Source organism: Pavona decussata, unplaced genomic scaffold (genome assembly GCF_977016875.1).
Source record: "Pavona decussata unplaced genomic scaffold, jaPavDecu1.1 SCAFFOLD_549, whole genome shotgun sequence".
NCBI classification, from domain to species: Eukaryota; Metazoa; Cnidaria; class Anthozoa; order Scleractinia; family Agariciidae; genus Pavona; species Pavona decussata.
The window spans coordinates 265,952-292,474 of record NW_028145839.1 but is presented as its reverse complement, the minus strand read 5'-3'; the positions used below and the strand labels follow the sequence as shown (position 1 = coordinate 292,474).

At 38.7% G+C, this 26,523-nt stretch overlaps 1 protein-coding gene and 1 long non-coding RNA gene across 2 annotated transcripts in view; both read right to left on the bottom strand.

Annotated features, from left to right (window-relative positions):
• The window catches only part of LOC146449936 (uncharacterized), a 39,351-nt gene extending 15,074 nt beyond the window's left edge, over window positions 1–24,277 (bottom strand). Inside the window, exons 1-3 of the mRNA XM_085100978.1 lie at window positions 24,186–24,277; window positions 23,979–24,110; window positions 13,487–13,522 (exon numbers count right to left, since the gene is read on the bottom strand). Of these exons, the coding sequence (XP_084957104.1) occupies window positions 13,487–13,504 (18 nt within the window). The 5' untranslated portion in view covers window positions 13,505–13,522; window positions 23,979–24,110; window positions 24,186–24,277. The remainder of the gene's footprint in view (window positions 1–13,486; window positions 13,523–23,978; window positions 24,111–24,185) is intronic.
• On the bottom strand, window positions 6,355–11,499 carry LOC146449937 (uncharacterized). The gene is made up of 3 exons (XR_014860456.1): window positions 10,329–11,499; window positions 9,926–10,115; window positions 6,355–6,448 (listed from the first exon to the last, which is right to left on the bottom strand). It is a non-coding gene; the product is annotated as an uncharacterized LOC146449937 (long non-coding RNA).
• Window positions 24,278–26,523: the final 2,246 nt, after the last annotated feature.

Below are 26,523 nucleotides of genomic sequence, written 5' to 3'. Positions count from 1 at the left end.
GCCAAGATCTTGTCAAGATCTTTAAGGATCCTTTGCAGATCTTGCCAGGATCTTTGAGGATCTGCAAAGATCCTTTGCAGAACTTGCCAAGATCTTTGAGGATCTTCAATTATGTCGTCAAAGATCTTAAAAGGATTTTCAAGGATCCTTTGCAGACCTTTTCAAGATCTTTGAGGATCTTCAATAACCTTGCCAAAGATCTTCAAGGATCCTACAGGATCCTTTGCAGCTCTTGCCAAGATCTTTGAAGATCTTCAATAATCTTGCAAAAGATCTTCAAGGATCTTGAATGAACCTTTTCAAGATCTTGTACTACTTTGAACTTTCCAAAATCACAAAAACATTTGTGACTGAAATTTCCGGTGAGTCTCAGAATAAGCTGTTGAGAATGTACATGTAGTATGTAGATGAAAAAGAACATCAGCATGTCATAAAAGGGATAATTTTATTGAACAATCCCTAACTTATTTTAGTTAAGATTCAGGAATTTATTTGTATATAAATGTAGGTCTACAATGCTAAATCAATACAAAATAACTTGTGTAAATAAAATCAGAAATAGAAACATAACTTTTAATATGTATTGTGAAAGAATAATATTCAGCAGATGGATATTTTACCTCAACCATGATGGACAAAATTTTGACTACAACATGAAGCCTGGGTGATCACGATCCTAATGTTAATGTACAAGAAACTGTAATAATTTTTATTCTAAAATTTGGTTTGACAATTGCCAGTGAAAACGTTTGTACAAGAAAACATAATAACAGAAAAACAATAACTTATAGCAAGCTCTGATTATGTACAAAAGTTCTAATGACAAGGCTACACAGTGCAACAAATTTCAACAGATGTTGTTCACAACATTAGTGCAAGTCAAAATCCCTCTCTAAATTATCAGCCTTTAACAAAACTTAAAAGTTACTGCCTTGTCTGCAAAACTTTAACACATTTATAGTGGCTCAGAAAAATTGTAGTTTTTTCCTCATGATGACCCACAAAATGTGGAATAACTTTATTCTAGATAATGAATAATGTAACAAAACAGTGCAATCACAACATCAGCAAATGTTGTGCTACTATAAAAATTTGATAGGCATAATAATTGTGCAAGCACAGTGCTACAAGACAAAAAAGTACCAATTTGCTTGTAATTTACATGACCAAAACAATTTGACCCTCTAATTTTCTATTAAACTATCAAACATCAAGTAATGAATTCAAGGCTCAAAGTTACAAAATTTTTTATTTTTTCATTGTGCCTGAGTAGTATATATAGTAGTAGAAGTCACAATTCATAGCCATACTAAATCAGTTAAAAATAGGCTCCCCTGCTTACAAGTGACTTAGCTTATTGAGCAGGATTTGGTGACTTCACACACTCTGAAGCTGCAGTCTTGGGTATCGGCCTTGACAACAACATTGAGTTGAAGATCTACAGCAAAAAGAGAAAAAATCATGCACTTTAGTCAGTTCTTCTGTGTGATTACAGTGTTCACATTCGTTTTTAACTGATGGTGCTATTTTATTGTACATGTGGGCATTATAATACTCCACCAAATGACCTTCAACTTCAATCAAATCACAGGCAAATTAAAGTAATGTTATACTCGATCGAATAAGTCACCACACAAATAAAGCTTGCAATTGATTCTCAGTACAACTACAATCATCTGATTGTTCATTTCAACTAGCGCTACAACTACAAACTTACCCCATAAAAACATTTGTAAATGTTTTACTTTAAAAATAAATAGGAAATGGCTACCTCGACAACCGAGATCAGATGAATTCACAGAAGCACATGCATTCATTTGGTTGAATTGTGCATCACATTTTTAAGCCAGTCTTTTATCAAAATCATTGATATTAAAGCCTACCTGTTTCTAAGAAGTAGTTGTCCACGATTTGTTGCTTAAAGCCATCATTTTCTAGCTTAAAAGAAGAAAAAACCGAGGAAATGTGCCTTGTTTTCTTGAGTCCTGCGAAAATCCAAAAGAAACGGTCTTTCTGCGAGCCTGCAGTGTATAGCTGCTGACCAAATTTGGCTTTGCTCGTGCCCAGTCTTCCAAGTCTGATGGAAATCCAAGATGGCTGCCACTCTTGGCCCGGTGGTTTCCTTGTTTCCTTTATAAAAGAAGTATTGTGCGAAAAAGCGACAGGGTAATCATTTGATGAAGACTGTGAGCAAACTTTTAGCTATTGGAAATCACTCTTTATTTATAAGAATGAATTACTGAGTCTGAGTATCACTAAGACACTATCATGCTGCATGACAAGCACTGATCAGACAATCAGCTGAGTAAACTTATTTATTTGTCTATTGAATTATATCCTTTGGTGGGAAGCCATATAAAGCAGGAAGCTTGGTGCAACATATCACAAATTTAAATTGCCAAAACGAAATTCCATATTCCACGTACCCGTTTCTCTGAGACATCCAAGCAATATAGTTCCAAGCAAAAAACCAGCAGTATTGATGACATTGCATTATTGCAACTTTCAGAGTTTTAGTCAACAGTCTGTACTTTCCAACACCTTTAAGGTATAATTATTTACTCTGGAAGCTCAAACTCAGTAGAAACAGAAATTTTGATTCTTAATTTTAAAAGTGACAAATGTATTTGTAACTAAAGCGGGTAGATCTGTGTGACTTTCTTTCGAACAAACTATTTTAACTCTATATCTTCATCAAGAAACCACAAACGCTCAAATTTGCTGCCTCCACCTGCCCTTTCATCCCACAAGCTTAGGAGCAATAACCGTTTTATAATTCCGGTGTGCAAGACCAATCGTTAAAAGAACTCTTTTATTATTAGTCATTAGTAGTAGTATGTAGTTTTTTAAATAATGTCCTTTTTCCTCTCGCAGAGTTCTATGCATTCTTCTTTATTATATGTTACCTGTAATTATTAAATTTTTTCTATATTTTGTATATATATTTATGTTTTTCAGTTTCATACAATTTAATTATTTGTACACGCAATTCAGTCTTTGGACTGCGAAGTGTATTTGAATAAACGGTCTTATTGATTAATAAAATAAATTACCAAATGCCTACACTGTAATTGCAAGTGTAATGGCCTTTTATTTTCCATCACCTTTTTTTTCTATTTATCATAGGGGTCTTGCAAACATCCTCATTAAATCCTTGAAGCTCATGAAGGATCCTGGCAAAGGTCTTTGCAAGATCCTTACTATCAAGGATCCTTTTAAGATCCGTCAAAGATAATTCAGCTTAATTTAAAAATCCTTTAGGAGCCCTAAGGACCCTGACAAAGATCTTTGCAAGATCTTCGAAGGATCCTTATTAAATTGTTGAAGATTTTGGCAAAGATCTCTTGCAAGATCTTTGAAAGGATCTTTTAAAGATTCTTCAAAGATCCTCATTAAATCCTTGAGGATCCTGGCAAAGATCTTTGCAGGATCTTCAAAAGAATCTTTCTAAGATTCTTTAAAGATCCTCATTAAATCCTTGAGGATCCTGGCAAAGATCTTTGCAAGATCTTTAAAAGGATCTTTGTAAGATTCTTCAAAGATCCTCATTAAATCCTTGAGGATCCTGAAGGATCCTTGCAAAGATCTTTGCAAGATCTTTAAAAGGATCTTTGTAAGATTCTTCAAAGATCCTCATCAAATCTTTGAGGATCTTGAAGGATCCATGCAAAGATCTTTGCAGGAATCTTTGCAAGGATCTTACAAAGATCCTTGCAAGATCCTTACCAATTCCTTGAGGATCTTTGCAGATAGTTTAACAAGATCTTGCATATGCAGGATCTTTGAAGATCTTTGGAGGATCTTCAAAGATCCTATAAGGATCCTTTGAGGATCTTTATCTTTAAAGATCTTTGGCAGGTCTTTGAAGATCTTTAAAGATCCTTGAAGATCCTGTGAGGTTTTTCACCAGGGATCCCCAGCAGTTTTTCTACACTTGGCTACACGAGAGTTAACTTGGAGTAAAGTTGGAAATAACACAACAATTAAGGGATAATGACATTTTGCGTTGTGCAGTACTGAGTATACAACTGAGAAATCAGGGAATTCTCCTTGGAGTGTAAATTTCTGTGTGGGAAGGAAACCACTTAAATTTTGCATTACCCTAGTAAGGAGATTAAGGACCGTGGCTACTATTGTTACTGCGCATTCGTTCTGCGCATCTCGAGATTCCTATGGGTGGTGCCTACTAATACAGGAATATTTTTGCGCGGTTTAAAACCCATGATACGGAGAAAGCAGAACTTGACAAATGCTTTTGGTATCTCATAAGAAAATTGGGGGTAACCATGCATTTTTCAGAAATAATTAGGCGTCAATTTAGGAAAAAATCCCATACATTGCTTTATATTTTGGCGCTTTTTAGAGATATTATTGCTTAGTTATCTCTGAAAAATGTATGGTTACCCCCAATTTTCTGTTTAGATTCCAATAGCCCTTGCTAACATCTGCTTTTCCCGCATAGTTATAAACCAAACAAAAATACTTCGGTATTAGTAGGCACCATCCTTAATTTTGGTCCATCAGTGATAAAAAATCCTGGGGTCATAGGTTTTAGTCCATCAAAGAGTTTTTCTTTACCTTTCATGGACCACAATTCCTTACTGAGGTAACACTGAACAGAAAACTAAGCGGTTTCATTCCACCACAAAAATTTACACCGCAGATTTTATTCTCTGGTTTCTCAATTAAGGAGCAGGCCTTGCTCCAACCCATTAACCTTTTGTCCTTACAAGCAAAATCCCAATTTAAGAAGTCATTAGACCGCTAAACACTTCACTCCTGCAGACTCATCACTCCAGTTTATGGATAGCACCTCATCTGAGAAGTCCCATTCATTTTTACACAGCAAAATACTTACCATGTATCATAACATTAATTTTAATAAGCATTCTCTAAAAAATATTCCTTACTTTAATTTTCATTATCCTGTTTTTCCGAGAGAAAAAAATAGAAGGAACAAGAGTGCCCAAAGAGAGTTGAGTGCATGTACAGCAATAGTACTCTTCTGAATTCACAAAATGATGTACAACATATACTTTGCTTGAAATATAATTTGCAAATTAAAAGCATTATATCACTTTATTCTCCAAAACAATAAGTGGATTAAAGTATTTTCATATAAATAAAGATTTTACATAAACCCTGGACAGAATGGAAAAGGGAAATAATATTTACCTAGTGTTTTTCCTTAAATGTTACTGAAAAAGTTATACCAGACTATGTGATAAGGTGTACAAAACTGTAGCACTGGTTACTGCATGTCACAAAACCCATGAAAATTAACAGTTATTATTGGATATTCAAAAGGAACTAAAAGAAAACAATTTACTTGGTATATTAACATTTTTATAATGTTATGTGACAATCACTTCAGTGGAAGTACTCTACCAATTTTTTTTTAACTTCCTAGTGAAAATGAATTTTGTTCAAAAAATAGGAGGCAAAAAACTGACTGAAGCAAATCCAAGAGAATTTTAACAACTATTTGCTCTTGAAGAATTGGGAGTGCTGAAAAACATTGAGAGTTCAAATAACTAAGATTGCACTGTAAAAATAAATAACTGTACATATTTCATAATTCATTACCCACTACCAAGTTTTAAATTTTTCTTTCAATTAAAAGAGATGGCTGATAAGAAGTTTGACCTTGTATCTGTTAAATCACAGTCTTCAAAAGAAGCCAGGGTCTGGTTGCATTAAACATGGCCTGAATATCAGTCATCTCCTCTCTAGATGATTGGTGAGAGATGGGAAACAGCTGATATTCAGGCTTTGTAAAAAATATATATATTTAACCAAAGGTAAGGTGAGGTTTTGTCTTACAGACAGTGCAACAAACTCAACCGGGGCCACCGATAAAACCGACACTTTGAAATTTAAAGACATGTTCTCGTTTTTGATTGGTTTACCAACTACCAAAGCCAGATTCCTTTGTTGTAAACGTGACCTATGATTGGCTGATCAATGTTGGGTGGCCCCAGTTGAGTTCGTTGCACCGTAAAGTATACAGGGAATGCCCCTTGTTCAGCATATTTCTGTAGCCTCCATCAATTGAATAGTTATAATATAAGAATGATTGAGTGACAGTGCTAACTGTTGCTTAACGTGCAGCTATTGTAGGGCCAGACATCCAGTGGCCAATCTCTGTTGTACACAACATGCTAGAGCAATAGCCCTGCCTGGCCAACTAATTAAAATCTTTACTGCTGAAGAAAAATTTTATATGCTCAGCGAGTGCCCATTCAATTTTGTTCCTGCCATCACATCAACATTTATCAAAAGGTAAACAATTTAATACACAACTGGATCTATCCCTTGATGGAAAAAGTGCACAAAAACTTTCACACAAGAATGGATGATTTACAAGTTTATGAACTGCCTCAACAAGAACGTCCATTAACAAAGTGATTCATGAGCCAAACTGTGTTTTCATCACATCTGTCATGATCTGTGATGGTAAATAAAAAGCTTACATCAATTTATTTTTTGCTACAGCTAAAACACAAGATCTAAACCTACCAGTGAAGGTTACACCCTCTGTGCATGGCTTTTGTGCCCAGGCAGTGGCAAATCTTAAAACACTCCTAAGTGAGGGTTCATAATTTAAGCAGATGGGGGCCTATGATGATTTTTAAATTTTTCCCTAAGTTCACGTTTTGGATAATGCTATTGTTTGATGAGGTCAGGTTTACGAGATGCCGAATTGTCCAGAATTTAAGTCTGATTACCACATCAGGATTCATCAAGCACACGAAAGCAGTGACTGGGGGGAAGCTGGCTGGAAAGGACTAATCCTGCAGGTGGCTGAGATGCCATTACCAATGGCGGTTCTATAAAATGGAATATTTTCAAAGATTTCATGACAAGTCAGACCAAGAAATTTAGAAGACGACTGTGACTAACTCACTATGAAATTACGAAGATAAAGAATAAAAAGAAATGCATGGAGGGTTGCTCATGCATGACATAGCGTTGCACATTGACGATGCACCTGTTGTCAGATTACATAAGGGAATTTGTAACAGAGAGGGAGGGGAAGGCAGGTTTTTTTTTCAACAGGACCCAGCTAATCTAGATTACTTGAAGGCATCTGAAAGTTCAAAAAAACATGTACCTGGCTATAATTATTATTTTGCAACAATTTGTGGCTAGAGTTATACATGGAAATTGTCAAAGACACCTGCAAGGTTAAGAAAGAGCAGCAGTGTGCTTCATGTGAAAATGGTTGGCTGGCTCCATAATGGGCAGAATTCCATGCCATTTCCTGGATAAAGAGAAGTTAAGGTACAAATTAAAATGTCTTTGAATCTCCGCCTACTTCTTTAGATGGAACAGCATGACCAGTACTGTTGATGACTTTATGCCTAATTCCTTCAATGAAGGAAAGCTGAACACAGCGACAGAAATTGCAGACTTTTCTTCTACTATAGTTTGTGGTTTTTGTGGTTTCTGAGGAGCTAGTGACAATATACCCATAGTGCATTCAAAACATCTCCATTTTTCCAAAGATTTGCAAAGTCAAGCAACCATTGAGAAGCGATGAAACAGAGAATGAGGATAACAATTGGGAAGAGTTACTACTATCTGGAGGGTTAAAATCTCTTTTTTTTTTTAACTTAACACTCTCTTGAAAAAACACTTCCATACAAGAAAAAAATTGAAAAATGAAAAGGATTGTGCTAATAACCAGTCATCTACAAGAAGCAAAGGGGACAGACATTAGCGACAATGAAAGTCCCAGGCCAGCGTCTTTTACGAGCTAACAAACCCACATCTGATGATCATGATAAAAAAGGTGGAGAGCTGACGACACTGTTGTTGTGGGTGAAACATGGTGCAGTGAAACTGAGGGGATGCTGAGTGAGAATGATGATAGTGAGTATGAATACCATTGCCGGCAAATAAAAAGTGCAGCACTAGAAGTGGACACACTGCAGTCAATAATTATTATTGGTAAATCGCTTAACCCTAAATAGTATAGAAAAGTACTTAGAATATTGTTAGTTGTTAACTGGAAGGGGTATTTTGCAGAATGCTGAACGCTGAATGTTGCATTTTACGTCACCTATAACAGTTTAGCAGTAAGGTTACCGTATACCTTTAGGGGTCTTTTGCGTCAAAGCAATGTAGCATGTCCGGTTTAAACTGTAGATGTAAACCCCTATATCAAATTAAAGCTTATAGAGCTGGCTTAATCAAACTATATCAAGAATTTTGAAATTAAATGAATTGTCGAATTTTTTACCACCTCTAAATGTGAGCATCCGAATCACCTTTGAAACGGCTACAAGTCAAGTTAATTTTGTTTTTCGCTAATTTAATTTGCTCCTCAGTTTCCGGTACACCCAAAGCGCAAAAAAAACATGTCTGCGTTCTGTGATATTAAATTGCAGTGAAAAGTTACAGAACATTTTCGAAATACCATAAAAGAAATGTGAAATGTTTGTATAAAAATCACTTGGAGAAAAAATATTTCAAAAGAAAAAATTGGCGACACGTCTTTGTTCCTTATATGTTAAACTAGCTACTGTCCAAAATTGAAGGTAAACAAACAAATTCCATTTGAGTTTTAGCAAGTGCCCCCTTCAAGTGAAAAAATTGATTCAAGAAAACAGCGCTAAAAATTCGACAATTCATTTTATTTCAAAATTCTTGGTATAGTTTAATAAGCCGGCTCTATATAAGCTAATTTGATGTGGGGGTTAGGTATCCACAGTTTAAACCGGATGCTCTACATCGCTTGGACACAAGACACCTATTAAGCAACAAACAAAGTTATGAAGGTCTAAGCACATTTCTTTTCTGTTTAGGGCTAACACTGATTATACAGACAGTTAGCTTTAATTTGTTGTTATGACAGCCATTGCATTAAGGACTTCTATAGATTCAACATTTGGTGTTCTGCAAAATACCCCTGCCGCTTGAAAATTAAACCTTAATTCTACTCGGCCTCATGCAAATAAAAATACTATCGGCTATACAATAAGGTACATTAAGGTGTACATGTAGTAAGTAAGGTGTCCTCTTGAAACCTGAGAACCCATTTCAGCAGAACTGACATTCTTAAAGCTATACATAGATGTGAGTGGGGGGTACAAAAAAATATCAAAATATTATGTACACTGTACAGGAAAATATTCAGGACGGGATTGGCTATTTATCGAGTTTTGATAGTTTTCTTCACGCTCAAAGTATTATTTTGTTGTTATCATTCTTTTTAGTTTTAAAGATGATTGAGGCGAACTGTCACTGTCTTAGGCAAATTTTGTTGATCAACCATAAACCTCAGAGAAAAAGGCTACACTAACCATGAAACAGACTTAAAATATACATGTAACCTGGAGTAATAAATAAAAAAAAACTGGGATAATTCACAACAATCAGAACAGAGATAAACTAAATGACGATCTTCAAAAATTTGCACAAACAAGCGAACAAATTTTGCGTACGCTTGATGTTATGATGAAAATGAGGTCACACTATAATGACTAATTTTACATTCGCTTTTAACGTTCTTTGAAAAGACATATCCTATCCTTTAAAGTATTTGTGTTTGTTCTCTGTGAAGATTGTCAGAAATAAATGCAAAAATTAGAAATATATGCGAGAAAAACCTGTCAGTAGTTTATGCTAGCTATATAACGACAACAAAGTGTTAAACGAGACGTTTGTTTCACTGACTATTTTACCAGTGAGAATCAAATTTTCTTACATGAAGCAAAATGGAATGAGATTAGAAAATAAAACTCCAGGGGAAATAACGAACATGGACCGAAAAATGAGCTCAAGAGACTTTTCTGAAGTTAGCAGTAGCTTAAGTTAAACATGTTGCAGTGTGAACACTGCCAAAAAATAACTTGCAAAAGTCGACAGCAAAGTTTTGTCAACAAAATCACATATAACACTTAAGCTTAAATATACTCGCCTCTTTGGAAATAACCAGTCCTTTTATTCCATTGCTGTTTTTTTCGTTCGTTTTACAACGTTAACTGAGCAAAAAGTTTCACTTCAAGAGGAAAAATCCAACGTTTCTTCGAGGATCAGATCCGCTGTTTATAATGTGCCGCCTCTAGAACAGTCCTTTTTCGCCGCTATTCGCCTTGCTCTTTTTCCCGCTGTTGGAAAGCAAAATTGGACCAGATTAGCAAATAAAACGCCAAGGGATCGAAATAATGAACATGAACCGAAAAAAAAATGAGTTAAAAGGAAAACTCTGAAGTTAGCAGTATTAACTGCGTGTCAGCGCAGCAAGAAATCAATTTATTGCAAAACAGCCTCAAATGAGCAAAGTTTTGTCTACAAAATCACATGAATATACATGTACTTGCCTCTTCTGAGAATAGCCAGTCCTTTTATTCCATTGCTGATTTTTTCTTTCGTTTTACAGCGTTAAGTGAGCGAAACGTTTCACTTCAAGAATGAGGAGGAAAAATCCAACTTCTGGTCGCGCCGGATCGGAGTAAAATGATTCACTTCACGATCGGCGACGCTAAAAGCAGGAACGGCGGAATGGTGGAAAATCACTACAAATCCTAAAGCATAGAACGGCGGAAATCACCCCAAATAAACTGTAACCTTGACCCTAACCCTTACCCGTTCCGTGTTCTTGGATTTGGGGTGATTTTCTGCCTTTCCACCGTTCCGGTTTTTAGGGTTGCCCCTTCAAGACTCACGGCGCCTGCTGTTTATGATCAATACCCCCTTCATGTAAATTCCCGCCGCGCGTAGTCTTACTCTTTCTCCCGCTGTTGAAAGGTAAAATTTGGAGGAGATCGGATGAGATTAAAAAATAAAACTCCAAGGGAAATTTTAAACATGGACCGAAAAAAAAATGAGCTCAAAAGACTGCTCTTAAGTTAGCAATATTAAGCTCAAGTTTAAATTACACGGCGTGTCAACACTGCAAGAAAACAAGATCTTGCACGATACGGATAGCAATCCAGCAAAGTTTTGTCAACAAGATCACATGAATATACTCGCCTCTTCTGAGAATAATCAGTCTTTTTATTCCATTGTTGATTTTTGTCGTTTGTTTTACAACGTCAAGTGGATGAAACGTTTCACTTCTAGAGGAAAAGTCCAACGTTTCGTAGCGCCGGATCGGAGTAAAATGGTTTCACTTCAAGATTCTGATGACGTGCCAGTCAATTTGTTTCCTCCACCGCTATACGTCTTGCTGTTTCTCCCGCTGTCGGACACATAAATTGACTTTGTATTTTGTCGTCTTTAAAATTATGTTTTGCTTTTCTTTTTTCTAAAACGCAGTTGGCGATGCAGCTTCCCGCCGAAAAACAAGAAAAACGCGGGTTACCACACAGGTTGACTGTGGCATTTCACAATGGCTTACATAGAGGGGCGGAAGGACGTACGGACGGACGTACGCCGGACGGACAGTGACGTCATAACCAAACCAAAATTTCTCGCGTTCACGGGTTACCAAATTCTCTTAGCTATGGGGCTCCGCTGCGCGCGCCTGCGGCGCGCGCGAGAGCTCCGCTATAAATGTTATACCCAAACTAGATTTCTTACATGTTACAGTAAAATAACAGATCGTACCTCAAGCATACCTGTTGTTGTAAGTTTCGATGTACCAGGGTAAGATTTTGCCTCGAAATATTTCCTCATTTTCAAGTGTTCACATGCGAGGAGTTCAACAGTCAGCATGTTGTTGATAGGCTGTGATCTAGAAAACATGCCTGCTTTGCACGGCTTCACAAACCCAAAAGTGATTTTAACGCCTGCTATTAGCTTTATCATTGAAACAAGTTCTTATTTAGTAAGATATATCATAAATACTTGGTTCTAGAAGTACTTCTAGATGCACCATGTGACAATGAAAAAAAATTGGTTGAGATCTGGACGAGCAGAAAGGTGACATGACACTTTGACCTTTTCAAATTTGGGGTTACATCTCACTCCCTAGTTAGACTTATTTTATTTAAGGTATATAAAACAATTCAAAACTTATTAGATCATTAGATTTAGTTTTGGAACAAGAATTATATAATTCTCCGGTAAAAATAACATACAAACAATAATTTATTGAAACATGTCATCTTGTCCTTGCGTGACCACAGGAATTTTTTGAAAAAAATATGTCAAAAATTCCCTATGTGTTTTATTCCGTCAAAGACTGGCTTTTAAATTACCCAAGCTGAATTTTTGATATGTTGCAGCACAAGAATAGAGCTTTGCTCTACTGTAACTTTCATTGTAAATTTCGATGTACCAGGAAAAGAATTTTGTCCGCAAAGTTTCCACAATTTCAAGTGTCAACAAAAATGCTGAAAATAGGAATCTTTGGACTTTGAAAACTGCATGTAAATAAGAATCCTCCAGCAATATTTTCGTAAGACCGTATTCTCAGAAGGATGCCTAACTTAACTTCAAAAGCTCGTTTTAATACGCTAAACCGTCTTCCTTCCCGAGCGATTTGAAAATGCACCAAATCTCGTCAAAATGTAACGCCGGCTGCGCCGCGATCACGGCATTTCACATTATGCCGGAATTCTCGAAAACGAAAAATCTTTGGAAAGTTTTAATGTCATTTTCGTAAATAGTTCTCTAAAGGGATTCTTCTGACAAAATATGAGGAAATCCGATATTTCAGTTTTGACCGCGAGTTCTCGATATTCTCAGTCAGCCGCTCTTAAGCTTAAGATCTTAAGCTCCCTAATTAACAGTTTTATCGACTGCCGGCCAAATGTCAGCCAACACTATATTTTAAGATAAGGCTCATGCAACTGTTGACTGTCTGTCGGCCAACAGTCGGCTGATTTAGTTGTCGCCCAACAGTTTGCCGATAGCCGACCGGCCGACTTTGTTAGCTGTTCTTCAATTTTTCCTCAGTACCTGAGACTTCACATACTACGCATCCTGTTTTGCATCAATATTTACTGTGTACATTAATAAAACAAACCAAAGGATTGTCAGTTTTTGTAAATGTTACATGTAGTGTGGCTGAGTCCCTGTAACATTATACCAACATTAAGCTGTCCGTTAATCACGGTTATGTTCACTGAAACCATATAACTAACAATATCCTTGTACTATTCAAAATGCATTTTCCAGATTTTCAGAAAATAATCTCCTTTACAGTACAAACAAGCCAAGTGTTTGAATGGCATGTTTAAATAAAGTTATTTACATGAAACAAAATTTCTATGCAAGCTGAATTCAAGCTTAATTTGACAATGGACTAAAACTTTTTGTCGTTTGACGTCACGGCGGCCATGTTGGTGTCCCAAAACAAAGAAATGTTGGCCATGTTGGTGTCCCAAACTAAACCTCTGGGAATTGAACTCTATTTTTATGTAAATACTTTCTTTTGTTTCAGTAAACCAACATGGCCGGTAGTCACGTGAATGAAAACACTCTATATATACCTACTTTAGATCACAGTAATTTACTGTCGCTCAGGGAAGCACTTAATCTTACAGCAGATCACAACAGACAACTGAGTTTTCTCTAAGGTCAAAGATAATACCTTTGGTAGCCCTGACATAACACGAAGCTGCCGGCACTGAAAAAAAAAATAGAAAGTCAAATATTTAGTAAGAGTTCTGGTTTTATTTTGGTCTAGATACATGCACAGGACATTATTTGAAATGAGGGAAATTGGGGGTGGGGTGGGGGAGCTCCAATTCGCAACTGCTTAAGTTGGTAAATAACTGCGAGAGTCTGCTCAATTTTCAACACAAGATGAGTTAAACCAAAACACTTTTAACCTTCATCATTTTCACATGCAACGTCATGTATTATTGTACATGTGACAGCGAAGACATACAGCCAGCAGAAGTTTCAAAATACACCACACTGTATCCTTTAAGCCTGGTTTACACGTACGACGCAAGCATAAGCACAAGAAACCTACGTATAAACCGGTACGACGCCAGCATAAGCACAAGAGAATGGAATAATTCCCGTAAACCAGGCTTTAGCCTTTAGTTTCAGAACCTTGGCAGACCAAACAACGTTGGCTACAGTGCTGAAATCGCTGAGACAGCCTATTTCCAATCGTCTAATCTTCCATATCGTCTCTGAATGGAATTTTTTTTCAGCAGGGAAAAACTGCTTTTCAGCTGAGCTTAAACTCTTTGAAAAATATTTAAATGACATTTCAATGTTTTGTTGGATAATTAATCGTTTTCAAATGACAAGCTTGACGTGACGACATTTTATTTCATTTTAGATTTTTCATTACGCTACTTTCAACATGCCATTAAATACACTTTGAGCTGTTATACACGCTATTTGTCCTTACTGCGTTTCCTTGCTTGCTTTAAATAGGCACAATGGGCCACTTTCAACCTCCCTTTTCTATTCTCAACGCAGTTCTTCCTTAATAGCCTGTTGCAACAGCTGGTCCCGTGGCTACTTTTCCCGTTAACATACAAGCAATCCGTCAGGAATGGAAGAAATGTTAGCCCTAAACGCCCATGAAGCGACAAAAATCCAACAAAGAACTGTTTTATTCGCTCTACAGCGATCAGTAGTTTTACATTCTCTCCGATTCTCTCTTCAGGCTAGTGCCAGTCCTTTTCGGTAAACTTAGTAACTAGTTCCAGTTCTCTACATTACTCCCCGCTAAAAAGAATGTTGTCCCCAACATTAGGTAGTGAATCAAATGTCACTGACTGATGTACATGAGTTCTTTGTGTTCTTATTTGTCATCCAAGGGTGAACGTATTTAGATTCTTATTCCGGTTGATCAGGCCAGAACAATAACTTTTGTCGCCCTCGAGTCTCGGTCTCCTGCTGCAGCATAACACAAAAATCACTATATCTACATCATCTCATACTCTATACGAAGAACTTTCCGTAAAAGAAACGATCTCCGAAACGGGATTACACCCCTTGAATACTCTCCTTGAACGTAGGCCAAAATAGTCATAATATAACGCAATTTATAAAGAGACATTAATTACTTAGTGTTATCTCAAAATGAACGTGACTCCAACAGATACAAATCAGTTCAATTGTTCCTTTCCAAGGAGCTATCAATAGCACCAGGGCACATAGGGCAACGGTTGGACTGGTGCAAGAAGGCAAACAAAGCAACTGTAGGGCTGCAGGGTAGATTGTAACATCCATGGTACTGTATATGGCACTGTAAACGGTTGCCATACAAACTGCTATAATACCTTGGATTCCAGCTGTGTTGCAAGGATGAAAGGAAGGCTGTCCCAGTGTATCATATGTCATTCTAAGCGGTGGTCTGCTAGTTCGTTGCGACTGCCTTAGAGGTGCTCCATCTATTGCATCATCTAAAATTACCTCCGGTTGTGCTAGGCCTTCCATATCATGCTCTGAGTCAAGTTCATCAGCCTGATGAGGATCGACATTCTGTTCTGCTAACCCTGCGGCAGATCCACCGTTATCTTCTTCATGATAGCTTGTAGACCCGTAGAATTCTTGAAGCTGATTTGGTGTCAAACTAGGAACGTCCTCATCAGTGGCACCAAAAATTTCCTCTTGTGAGATCACTCGCTTGCTGGTGCTCCTAGATTTTTGTTGGCTACTTTTCAATGGTTTAGTTAGTTAGTTTCATCTTACGAGTTACAACATAAATTTGTTGTTCCCAGTAAGGGCGTAGTTCCTCGCTCGTTCATATTCCTCTCTCCTTCGTAAAGGGCAGTATGTCTCACTCTCTCGTCATACTGTTGTTTACCGGTTTCTGCACTTTTCTTGGCAAGAGCAGACTCCATTTCCTAACATATTCCGGATATGTCGAGCATCCTACTGGAGGCTTCAGGCCAAACATTAGGCTGATTTAGCAACAGAACGGGAACGTCAGTTGACAACGCCAGGCGCATCAAGAATGCCCATATATAGTCGAAATAGACTCGCATCCAGACTATTCCTCGAGATCTCGCGTCCTCAAATGACGTTCCCGTTCTGTTGCTAAATCAGCCTATTAGGAGTCGTGGGTTTCTCCCAAATAGTAGATAGAACGGTGAGAAGCCAGTGGAGTCGTGACGGGTACAGTTATAGGCGAGGACTACCTTATTAAGGTGGTCACGCCAGCGGGATTTCCGTTTCTCAGGTAGTGCTCGTAGCATTGACAAGAGTGTCCGGTTGAACTTCTCAACCTGCCCATTCCCCTGCGGGTGATAGGGTGTTGTTTGCGAATGTTTGATACCACTAAGTTTTTCGAGATTGTAGAAAAGCTTATTTTCGAATTCACCTCCTTGATCATGATGAGTGGTCTCCGGGAATCCAAATCTCATGATAAAGTCATTATACAGCCTATCAGCAGCAGTCTTGGCTGATTTGTCACGCGTGGCATAAGCTTGAGCAAATCTGGTGAAGTGGTCCATGATCACCAGTTTATATTGATATCCACCAGAGCTTGGTTCGAGATGAACAAAATCTATGGATACCAGTTGAAAAGGTGCTGTAAAAGTGATGGGCTGAAGTGGTGCATTTATGTGGGTTGTAGGATTTCGTTGTTTCAGGCACCGGCACACGTTTGTGACATAATGAGTAATGTCTGCCCGCATAAAAGGCCAATAGAAACGCTGTCTGACTAGTTCGATAACTCTATCTGCTCCCAAATGTCCCATATTCTCATGCAGTTCCTCATAAACTCTTTTGTGGTACTTTCTGGGCAACACCATTTGATTTCTAGATCCAGACTTGTGATAGAGAATTCCATCTTCAGCAACGAACAGATTATTCCACTCGTGTAATAGTTGTCGTACCATAGCAGGCTCCTTCTGTCTTTCCTGGTATGTGGGACGCCTCCTGATTTGCATGAAATGTAAAGCACGAGCAATTGTTGGGTCTTCCTGTCGGGCAGCTACAATTTCAAAAGTGGGCAAAGTTGCTACGTCTTCACAGTCTTCCTTTAACAGATCAGGTACCGCCGCAAGGGAGGACAACCAGGCAGATTGACCAGAGTTTGTTTCATGAATTGATGATGTAACAGCATTCAATACATCCTGACTGACTACTTCTGAGCAACCTTTCATGTATTCCTCAAAATTAAGTGGCACGCGCGACAGGTTATGAGCATCTGCATTCGCTTTGCCTGGTCGATATCTGATTTCAAATTGGAAATCAGCAAGTTCATTCACCCATCGCAGACCCGTTACATTAAGTTTCGCTGATGTGAGGATGTAGGTCAAGGGATTATTGTGGGTGAAAACAGTAAACTTGGGAGCGTAGTACAAGTAATCGTGGAACTGGTCAGTAATTGCCCACTTCAGGGCGAGAAACTCCAGCTTGCCTGCGTGGAGGTGGTAGTTCCTTTCAGCTAACAATGCTTGTTAAGCATAAGCAATTACTCTCATGACGTCATTCTGTTTCTGGTAAAACACTGCTCCTAGGCCCTCTCCACTTGCATTAGTATGAAGAGTAAATTCTTTCGAGAAATCCGGGTAGGCCATGATAGGTGGACTACTGAGGTGTCCCACGAGCTCCTCCAGGGCTGCTTGCTGTTTACTTCCCTACCAAACTGGTGTCTTTGAGGATGGCTGCCCATTCTTTCCTGTGGTTGTTAGCAGGTCATATATTGGTCTTGCAACCTTTGCAAAGTTCTTGATGTATCGACGGTAGTAACTGAGTATTCCAGCAAGCTGTCTTACTTCACCAACACTTTTTGGCCTTGCTTCCTTTAGCTTCTCGATGGCTCTAACACATCCCGAATCCATTCGATAACCATCACCAGACACAATCCTCCCCAGGAAACAGACCTCACGCTTAAACAGACTACATTTTTTTGGCTTTAACTTCACTCCATGCTGACGCAGCTTCCATAGCACTGCTCTCAGGTGCTCAACATAATCTTCAAAAGTTCTACTAAACACAATTATGTCATCAAGGTATGGAGTGGCCACCTTATCTCTCAGTTCACCCAGACACTGCTCCATAAACCGCTGGAAATTTGCAGGCGCATTCATTAATCCAAATGGTATCCTAATCCACTCGTTGAGTCCCCATGGTGTGATGAATGCTGTGGCTGCTCTACTTCTTTCACTCACAAATCCCTGGTGATATGCTTTACCCTGATCTAGTACGCTGAACCAGGTGTTCCCACCCACACTGTCCAGGGTTTCTTGGACTCTTGGGATAGGATGTCTATCAGCAACTGTCCTACGATTTAGTTCTCTATAATCAATGCACAGCCTTAGGGTCCCATCCTTCTTGCGGACACAAACAACTGGAGACGAATATGGTGATTTGGATTCAGCAATGAAATTCTGGTTCATCAGGTCCTCAATGTACTGTTTCACCTCCGGGTACAGCGGTCTCGGAACTGATGTGTACTTGTTTTGGACTGGATAGTGATCACTCAGATTGATTTCCATCTCTAGGCCAGGTATGCAACCGATATCTTCTTCAGATCATGCAAATGACTCAAACTCTTCCCTTGGTCCAAACCACTGAGATCAACTGCTGGGAGAGGGTTTTCACTGACTTTGTTCTGCTGGCTGGGGAAAGTCTTCTTTAGAGCTCCCTGATCTTGATTCTCCTCAAGAGATTCGTGGCTACAGGTACCCTGGTTGCTTTCCTTTCCTCACTTAGCTTTACATTTGCTGCCGTAACTGATTTAACAGCTTGAAGAACTCCTACTATCATTTCCTCTTGATTGCTGTCTCTACTAGAAGGTATTAACCTTAGTCTGACTTCCACCCACCCAAAATAAGGGATCTTGGTCCCATTCACCTCTGTCAAATTCAAGTTCGTGTCAAGGAGTTCTGACAACTGTCTGATGCCTATGCTCCCTAGATGCTGCTGAATTGCTTCCAATGAAATTATCGATACTTGGGCACCAGTGTCCCATAATAATTCAAACTCACAATCATTGAGTAGGCACTTTACTATACACTTCTTACCAACAAGGCCAATGACTTTCGCATGCTCTCTGGGAGTTAAGTGACTCACACAAGTGGGGTCTCCGAACTCTTTCGAGTCACGGCTACTTAAATGACCAATCGCCTGTTATAACAATCTGTGGTCCTTCCAGTGCGCTCCTTGACATTCCACAGAACAATAACACACACTCTGTCACTGGCTGCATCTCTGAAGTTGCTCATGCTCTCCTCCTCTCTTACAGCAATGATTACATTGGTGAGACTTTGATGGATTTACGACTGCTTGTTGTCTCGGGCAAACAGCCGTCTCCCGTTTAACGACTTCCGGCACCCTCTTGCAAAATGAGAATCGCTGCCACACTTGAAGCAGTGATTGCAATATTCTTTCTTGTTTTCAAGACAACCTGAACACAGAGGCGGTCTTCTGGGCCCTTTTCCAAAAGATATACTGTTGGTGCTGTCTCTCTTTCTAACTTCTCCTCTCAATGCCTCAACGTCTGATTTAATTGCATTAATAGCTGCTAAAAAGTCGCTCTGCGGGAGGCTTTCCTTGGGTACTTTCTTTTCCTTTGATGAATCAGATACTGAAGCTACTGATGCTGCTGGGGATTTAGATTTGCTGTTATTTTTCAGCTTCTTGTCTCTTTCTTTCTCTGCTGAAGCTGCCACTCTCATCTGTTGTATCAACACCTCCTCTGTTACGCTTGGATCCTTTAGGAATAGGCGGATCTTAGCCCGAATGCTTTCGTCCTTCAAACCAGTTTCTACCGATCGAAGGAAAAGATGTTGTATGTGCACAGGGTCATACTGGAGACATGTGTCATCATCCTCGTCACTACATGCAAACACGATTTGCTGCCTGAGATCCAAAGCATTCATCAAAATTGTCTGGGGGTGATTCCTTAGGGACTTGACATATTGATGATAGGGCTTGATAGAGCTCTGATGTGTTCTTTACACCACAGTGGCTACGGAGGATTTTCTTTAATCGATTCAATGTCAAATCTTTAAAAGTTTCGAGATAGCTCCTAAGTACTAATCCAGGTGTGATAGAACGAATAACACCATCAACAATTTCATGCTCAGAATAACCTTGTGCCAACCCAGTTTGAATTTAACGTGGTAGCGATGAGAAACTGATTTTATCCTTTTGCTCGGGCTCTCCAATCTGTCCATTAACCTTAAACTGTCTGCGCAAAGCGCTACTTGACAACAGTTTATAAACCGGATCTTCCTTTGATAATGTGGGAGGTTTGGAATCACTAAGCGAGTTTCGACTTGTCTTCGTGTTCGACCTTAAAAAATTTGGCAATTCGTTCCAGCGAGCTCCAATCTGTGGCGTAAATTCGGGACTGTACTTCCAATTGAAGTTCCTCTGCCATTTTACTTATTAATCAACACGGTTTCTTCATTCGTCAATGGCGGTAAACTGAACCACGTGGTCGTAGCGAGTACAACAACAAACTTCAAGAACATGCCACAATCGGTCGCCACAAGCGGTTCCTTCGGTGTTTCATTTTCGTCGAGTCACTGTCCTGGCGGGGTCGCCAAATTTGTTAGGCCTAAACGCCCATGAAGCGACAAAAATCCAACAAAGAACTGTTTTATTCGCTCTACAGCGATCAGTAGTTTTACATTCCCTCCAATTCTCTCTTCAGGCAAGTGCCAGTCCTTTTCGGTAAACTTAGTAACTAGTTCCAGTTCTCTACAGAAACACATAGAAATTAACTAGAAAGCAAATTTTCAGGGTTTTATCTGAAAAGGGTAAATTCTATTTGCTGCTTCAATTAAGAAGGATTTGTATGGGAAGAAGGGTCCACGCTTCACTGCTTTTCCTTACAAATCCTTGTAAATTTTCAAATGCAGTAATATTGCCCCCACATGAAACTAATAAGGATAGGAATTTTATTTGAAAGGCAAGGCCTTTCCACCTCTACACAAAACATTATAATTTGGCAAGGCTTAAAACTGTTACAAAATCTCGCCTCTGTATGGTACTGGTCTGAAAAATTGGTGTTCTTTTTTATTTAAACCTGCTCTTTCCATTTCTGGAAATCTTTTAGCTACAGCTACATCTTTTACAGTAACTGATCACATGGCAAATTGTTGCAAAAGGCCTATAGCCCTATCAAAACTCTCTTCCTTCCCCACAGTAGATTTCGCTGCTGTTCCGGTACACTAGTAATGTGATAAAGTTATGTTGTTGCTGCTGTTGTTGAAGTTACAGAAGACAACAAACATTTCGCAATGCATTTTGGACTCTCGGTGTGTGCTAAAAAAACAAAACTTTTCCTGCAGAGAAATAAACTGAATTTAATCGGCACTAAATAGAAACGTTGGAAAAAAAAAAAAAAACCTTAAAGAGGGAACATTTTACCGTTTGAATCACCGATTTGTGGCCAACAGAACCGAATATATATCATTTTTTTAGTGATTCTCGCAACGGTACGGAAAAAAAAAAAATATTATACATTTCGCAATGGACTCTCATCGCCGCGACTGAAAAACCTTGCCTTTAAAGAGAAAGAGCATTTTACTGAGTGACAACTAACTTCATTTTTTTTTCATGTTTGCAACACTGAAGTATTCATTATCCAACTTCAAATAGAAACCTTTGGGAGAAAGTTATAAAGTAGAAGTTTTTGTAAGTGAACAGATGCCTTTTTGTTAATAGTTACACAACTTCTACAGGGTAACTTTTTGTCATTTTTCCAAAGGAGTTTAAGAATTCTCGGTGATTTTTAACAAGCAATAAAAACAGCGGGTCACCGACTTAGATTTTGAGGCAATTAATCACAAAAATTGACATTTTGAGGTCCTTTGTATGGTGCAAGCCTAATCTTGTGTTGCGTTGGTTAATCTATGGCACGTGTTTGGGTTACCTGTTTCTGTAAACCAGAAACATCGAGATATTTTGTAGTCTCTGTAATCGGCAGAAGCAAATTTGTCTCGCGTTCAAGTATGATCCTATGACGTCAAACTTTCAAAAATGAAACGGTAAACGATCGTGTTTCAAGGCAAAAGTCTGCGTTTGGCAAGTTAGTTCACCTTTGGATTAAACATAATGTTATTGGAAATTCTTTAATTTCTGGCTGGATACTTCTTTCAAGCGGCCGCCGTTTGACGTTATGTTCTCAGCCATGTCGCATTTGAAAAACGAGTATGCCGTGGCGTTGCATCAGAGAAGAGGTGAGTTATTGAGCCTCAGTAAAACAGAAACTAAACTCGATGGAGTTTGTATAAAGTGTCCAGCACTGAATGTGTTCGTCTCACAAGTCAAGTTCAGAGGCTTCGTTCTTTCATTATTCGACGAACATGTACGGCATGATTTGCGACGAACAACACGGTAGCATTTTCAGCTCTTTAAATTCATGAGGTTTCTATAATAAATTATTTTCCTTGACCCGCACTAATGGGTGTCTGGGATCAAGGATTCAATAATAATTATTAGGCTAATTAGATCTCAACATTGAAAATGTTTATCGCTTCGTAGCAGCGGAATTTTCCGTAGAATGTAAAAATTATATTTCTAGTATCAAGTAAGAATCAATAGTATACCGTGCTACCGGAGCATTTCCATCTCTATAAACTCATGAGGTTTTGACAATAGATTTTTATAATTGTGTCTGAGAACAAGGTTTTCAATATGCTAATTAGTTCTCAACATTCAAAATGTTTATCGCTTCATAGTAGCGGTATATACCTTTTTTAGTAGCTCGTAAAAAGTACGATTACAAATAACTAGTCGATCGTCTACGGTAGCACTTTTACCTACGGGTTAGATTATTATGCTCATACACAAGCATTTGAAATCAAGGCTTTCAATATGCTAATAGGACATTTTCACTATGGCGTCATTTTAATACAACCACCAGAATCCTTCTGGTGTTTATTTTCTCATGCTAATTAGAGCTATTGTTCTTTGCTGTCCACCGGGATTACAAAATTTGAATTTGAAAAGGAAAACGAAATGAATTCTGGTAGTTGTAATAAAATGACGCCATCATGAAAATGGCATATTAGATCTCAACATTCAAAATGTTTAAAGCTCCTTAGCAGCGAGGTTTTCCTGTAAAGTATTAAAAAAATACCTTTCTAGTTGCTAGTAAATAGTGGTAACAAGTAGAAATACAAAGTATACTGTCTTTTATTAAAGTACGTTTCTTAATCATTAAAAAACGTTACGAAAATATTTTGCAGATGTTACGTTATGAATAATTAATTACAATTTTCCTCTGTCAGATCCGTAACGGACTCGGGTTCGCTTCCAATCTTGTAGCTTTAGGGCGAAATAGTAAAATCCTGTAAAATAATCCCTCGTGCTCCAGATCTTTTGTCCACCCTCAAAATTAAGACTTGTTTCCCAACAACTTTGCTTTTATTCAGGCTGGGCCTGGGTTAGCAGCAGGAGAACTGTGGTTATTAATTTGGAAAGTAAACTTCAAATATTCTGTGAAGATGATGATTATTGAAATAAAGAAAAGCTGCATACTGAGTTAAAACAAAAAAACCTTAAAACGAATTAAAATGAACCGGGAAGGGTCCACCATAAGGAATCGAACGCACTCCAATATTACTGGTGTTTACTTTTTGTTTTATTGCTAGGTAAAAATTATGGCGTTCATAAGCCAGGTGTTTATAACAAATGGACATTAAAAGGGTTTAGTTCCTAAACAAACTGCATGCGGTGCGTCATTGGGGAGTAAAAATTAATGTTTGGTTCATGATAAACAGAGTGCTGACGTTTTTTGAGCGTTAGATGCTTTAGTTAGCCCCGTGAGCGCTATTGAAACGATCGCCAAAAACGTCACTGAGCACTCGAATCTCTTTACGGGGGCAAATTTACCTTGAGTTATCAAATCTGGTGATAAACCAACGATACGTATGTTTTCCACATGATCAGATACAATTTTTGTAACCTTTTATCATTTCACAGAGACTAAAACAATGAAAAAACCCTTACGAGGCCTCCTTAAGCCATTATACGGGAAATTATGCAAACTAAAAGACAGAACACAATTACCGTGAAGTGAAGAATACATTTACCTTTACATTTTCATCAGATGACTACCCAATCAGATTACCAACGAAGACAATTTCCTCAGCTCTAGCTTCTACAATCGATGAAATGCATCGTAATCAACTTTGTCGTGCGCTTACCTTCGACAAAATTCGCCAAACAATCAGCTTTTCAAATCCAAGAACGTGGCATACCCACAGCTTAGCTCCAGTTGGTTGGTTCACTCGCTACAGTATTGGCAATCTTAGCCGGTAAAAAGGTTCTACACCTGACTGCAATAACAAAAAGCGAAAGTTCGAGTTAATTATGTCTTTACGCGAGAAAGCAGAACTGAAACCGGAGAATACCTTCCTCGCTTTCTGCTTCACGGAATGCTTGCTGAAGAAGAGTTTTGTTTCGTTTTCGTTTCCAAATATGGAAGTGACAGCCTCCTCCTCGGGCGCTTCGTTTCGCATTTTGGTCAAAGTCGAGCGTGAAACGCGAGTGCTTGGTGACGAAGCGCGAGGGACCACGGGAAGGAGAAAGAAGAGAAGAGAAGCGCCTGCGAGATTTTGTATCGATTTCTTGACAATTTTGTCGTTTTTTGTCATCGTCATTTTTCTGACTTCTTAAGCCTTGGAAGCGCTCGATTTTAGAAGCATTTTGTTGTCAACTTTGTAAACGTTAACTGGACTGGCAAAAGGTTTAAAATTCGCAATACTTCAGTAGGAATAGCTGCCAAAGAGGCCGAGGATACGTGTGTTCAAATAAGACTTACCCGATATTGTCTAGTCATCAAATGATTCTTCAAGGTCTTCAAGTTCGAATGAATCATCACACGGGGAAGACAACTCGACCTGAAAACATGCATGAGAGCGCGCGGAATAGTCTGGACCCGACTTCCGGTTCCTCAGGTCAAGGTGGAGTTACTTTCACTGCGGCATTTTCAGTGTTTGCCCGTCACGAAAACAACACCGAGAAATATTATCAGTTTTTCACACGGAAAAGGTAGGACTTTTTTTGCTCAATACTTTAAATCATCGTTTTAGGTATACTTTCTGTGTCCTCTCTCGTAAATAAAATCTTACAAAAAGTTGCCAAATCGTTGGTCACGTTCAATGACACTACTTTGAGTCAATTTCATAACTAATAATAATCTTTATTTTTTTCCTTACATTCTTTACATCATGCATTTAAAGGTTTTCACAAAACTCAATTATTATATCAAGCGAGGAGATCTTTAGCGAGCTCAGTAGAGCTTTTGTAAGATCCCCCGTAATTACTTATTACAGCACACTGTTTCTTGTGAAGTATTTCTTGAATATTAGGTAGTGCTGGGTTATAAGTGATCGTGAAGGGGACTGGGGTGTTGGATTTATCTTCATGATCAAATATTGGCCACTATAAAATCTGCCCTTTGCCGTAGTGCCAGCCTTGCATTCAGTTTTGCATTTTCACGTTCAAGTGACGCCTGGCACGAGGTCTTTCACAAGAGAGATCCGGCAAAATTACCAGCAAGTTTAATTCCTGCGTTGTGTGGACCTCTGCATTCAAAAGTTTTCTTCTACCAGTAATTGGAGGCAATCCACTCACCACTGGCTACTGAGAGTCGACGACTTTCTCATAGTCCGTTTTTGTGGGAGTCCAGTCAAACGCTCGTCGGTCACTCTTTCGGTGCATAACAAGACGACTTGAGGCACTGAGTCTACTGAGAGTTGTGAGGTTACTGAGATCGTGTTCATGAACTGTGAATTTCATCCACCCGCAGCTGTCTGCAGCCGTTGCTGATTCTTGTCGATATTTCTGCAGAAGGATGTCGACCGCAGTAGCATGAAGTTACTCAGTCATGTATAGACTTGCACACTGTTTATGGCAGCCATCACTTGTATCTTGAATATTAGTCCTTTAGCCTCTTGACATTTTCATCTGGCTAGTGCTATACTCTTTCCCGAACCGCCTACACTATCATAAGGGACTTTGCCATGTCCTGCCTCCAAATAATTCCAGCTCGGGCGGAAACACCAAATTCAGCTCTATCGCTGGGGACTGTGGCAAAGATTGTCTTGTTTGCAGTACTGGAAAGTAGGACTGTCGGTTTAGCAGTGAATAAACTTTACCCCTGGTATCACTGATTCATTTCAGTTGTAAGTATTTCGTATTTCAAGGAGACCAACAGGGAGGAAGGAGGGGGGGGGGGGGGGGGAGGGGCCTGCGGTATTCCTTTTTTCTTGTATATTTAAAAAGGTTTTGTAACCGTCTTTTGAATGGTATTATGCAATCAATCGTTTTAAAAAAATTCTTTTTCTGTCTTTCAAAGCCTTAACTTTCGGTCGCAAATGCCCCCAGAATGCTCTTAAGAAGAATATCCACAAATGTGAATTTTTTATTTCGGTGTCGTGACAGAATTCTCTTCTGAACTTTCATAGAATGTTATCCTCGCGCGCTCTAGGAAGGCATGAACACTCATCTTCAGCTGAGTATATATGAAGGCTGAGAAGCCAACTTTTTTTCAGATGGGCAAGCCATTTTTTTTCACCTTTTGCACATGATTTCTTAATATCCCAGTTTCTTTATTCGTCGGGCTAACAAGTTGATACTCCTTGACTATTCAGTGTCCTCTTTGGACCACTTACTAAAGAAGGTCATGTTCTGCTGCAAACCAGGTCCAATTGTTTTTTCTGACTGATGCGTCACAACTTGCCCCCG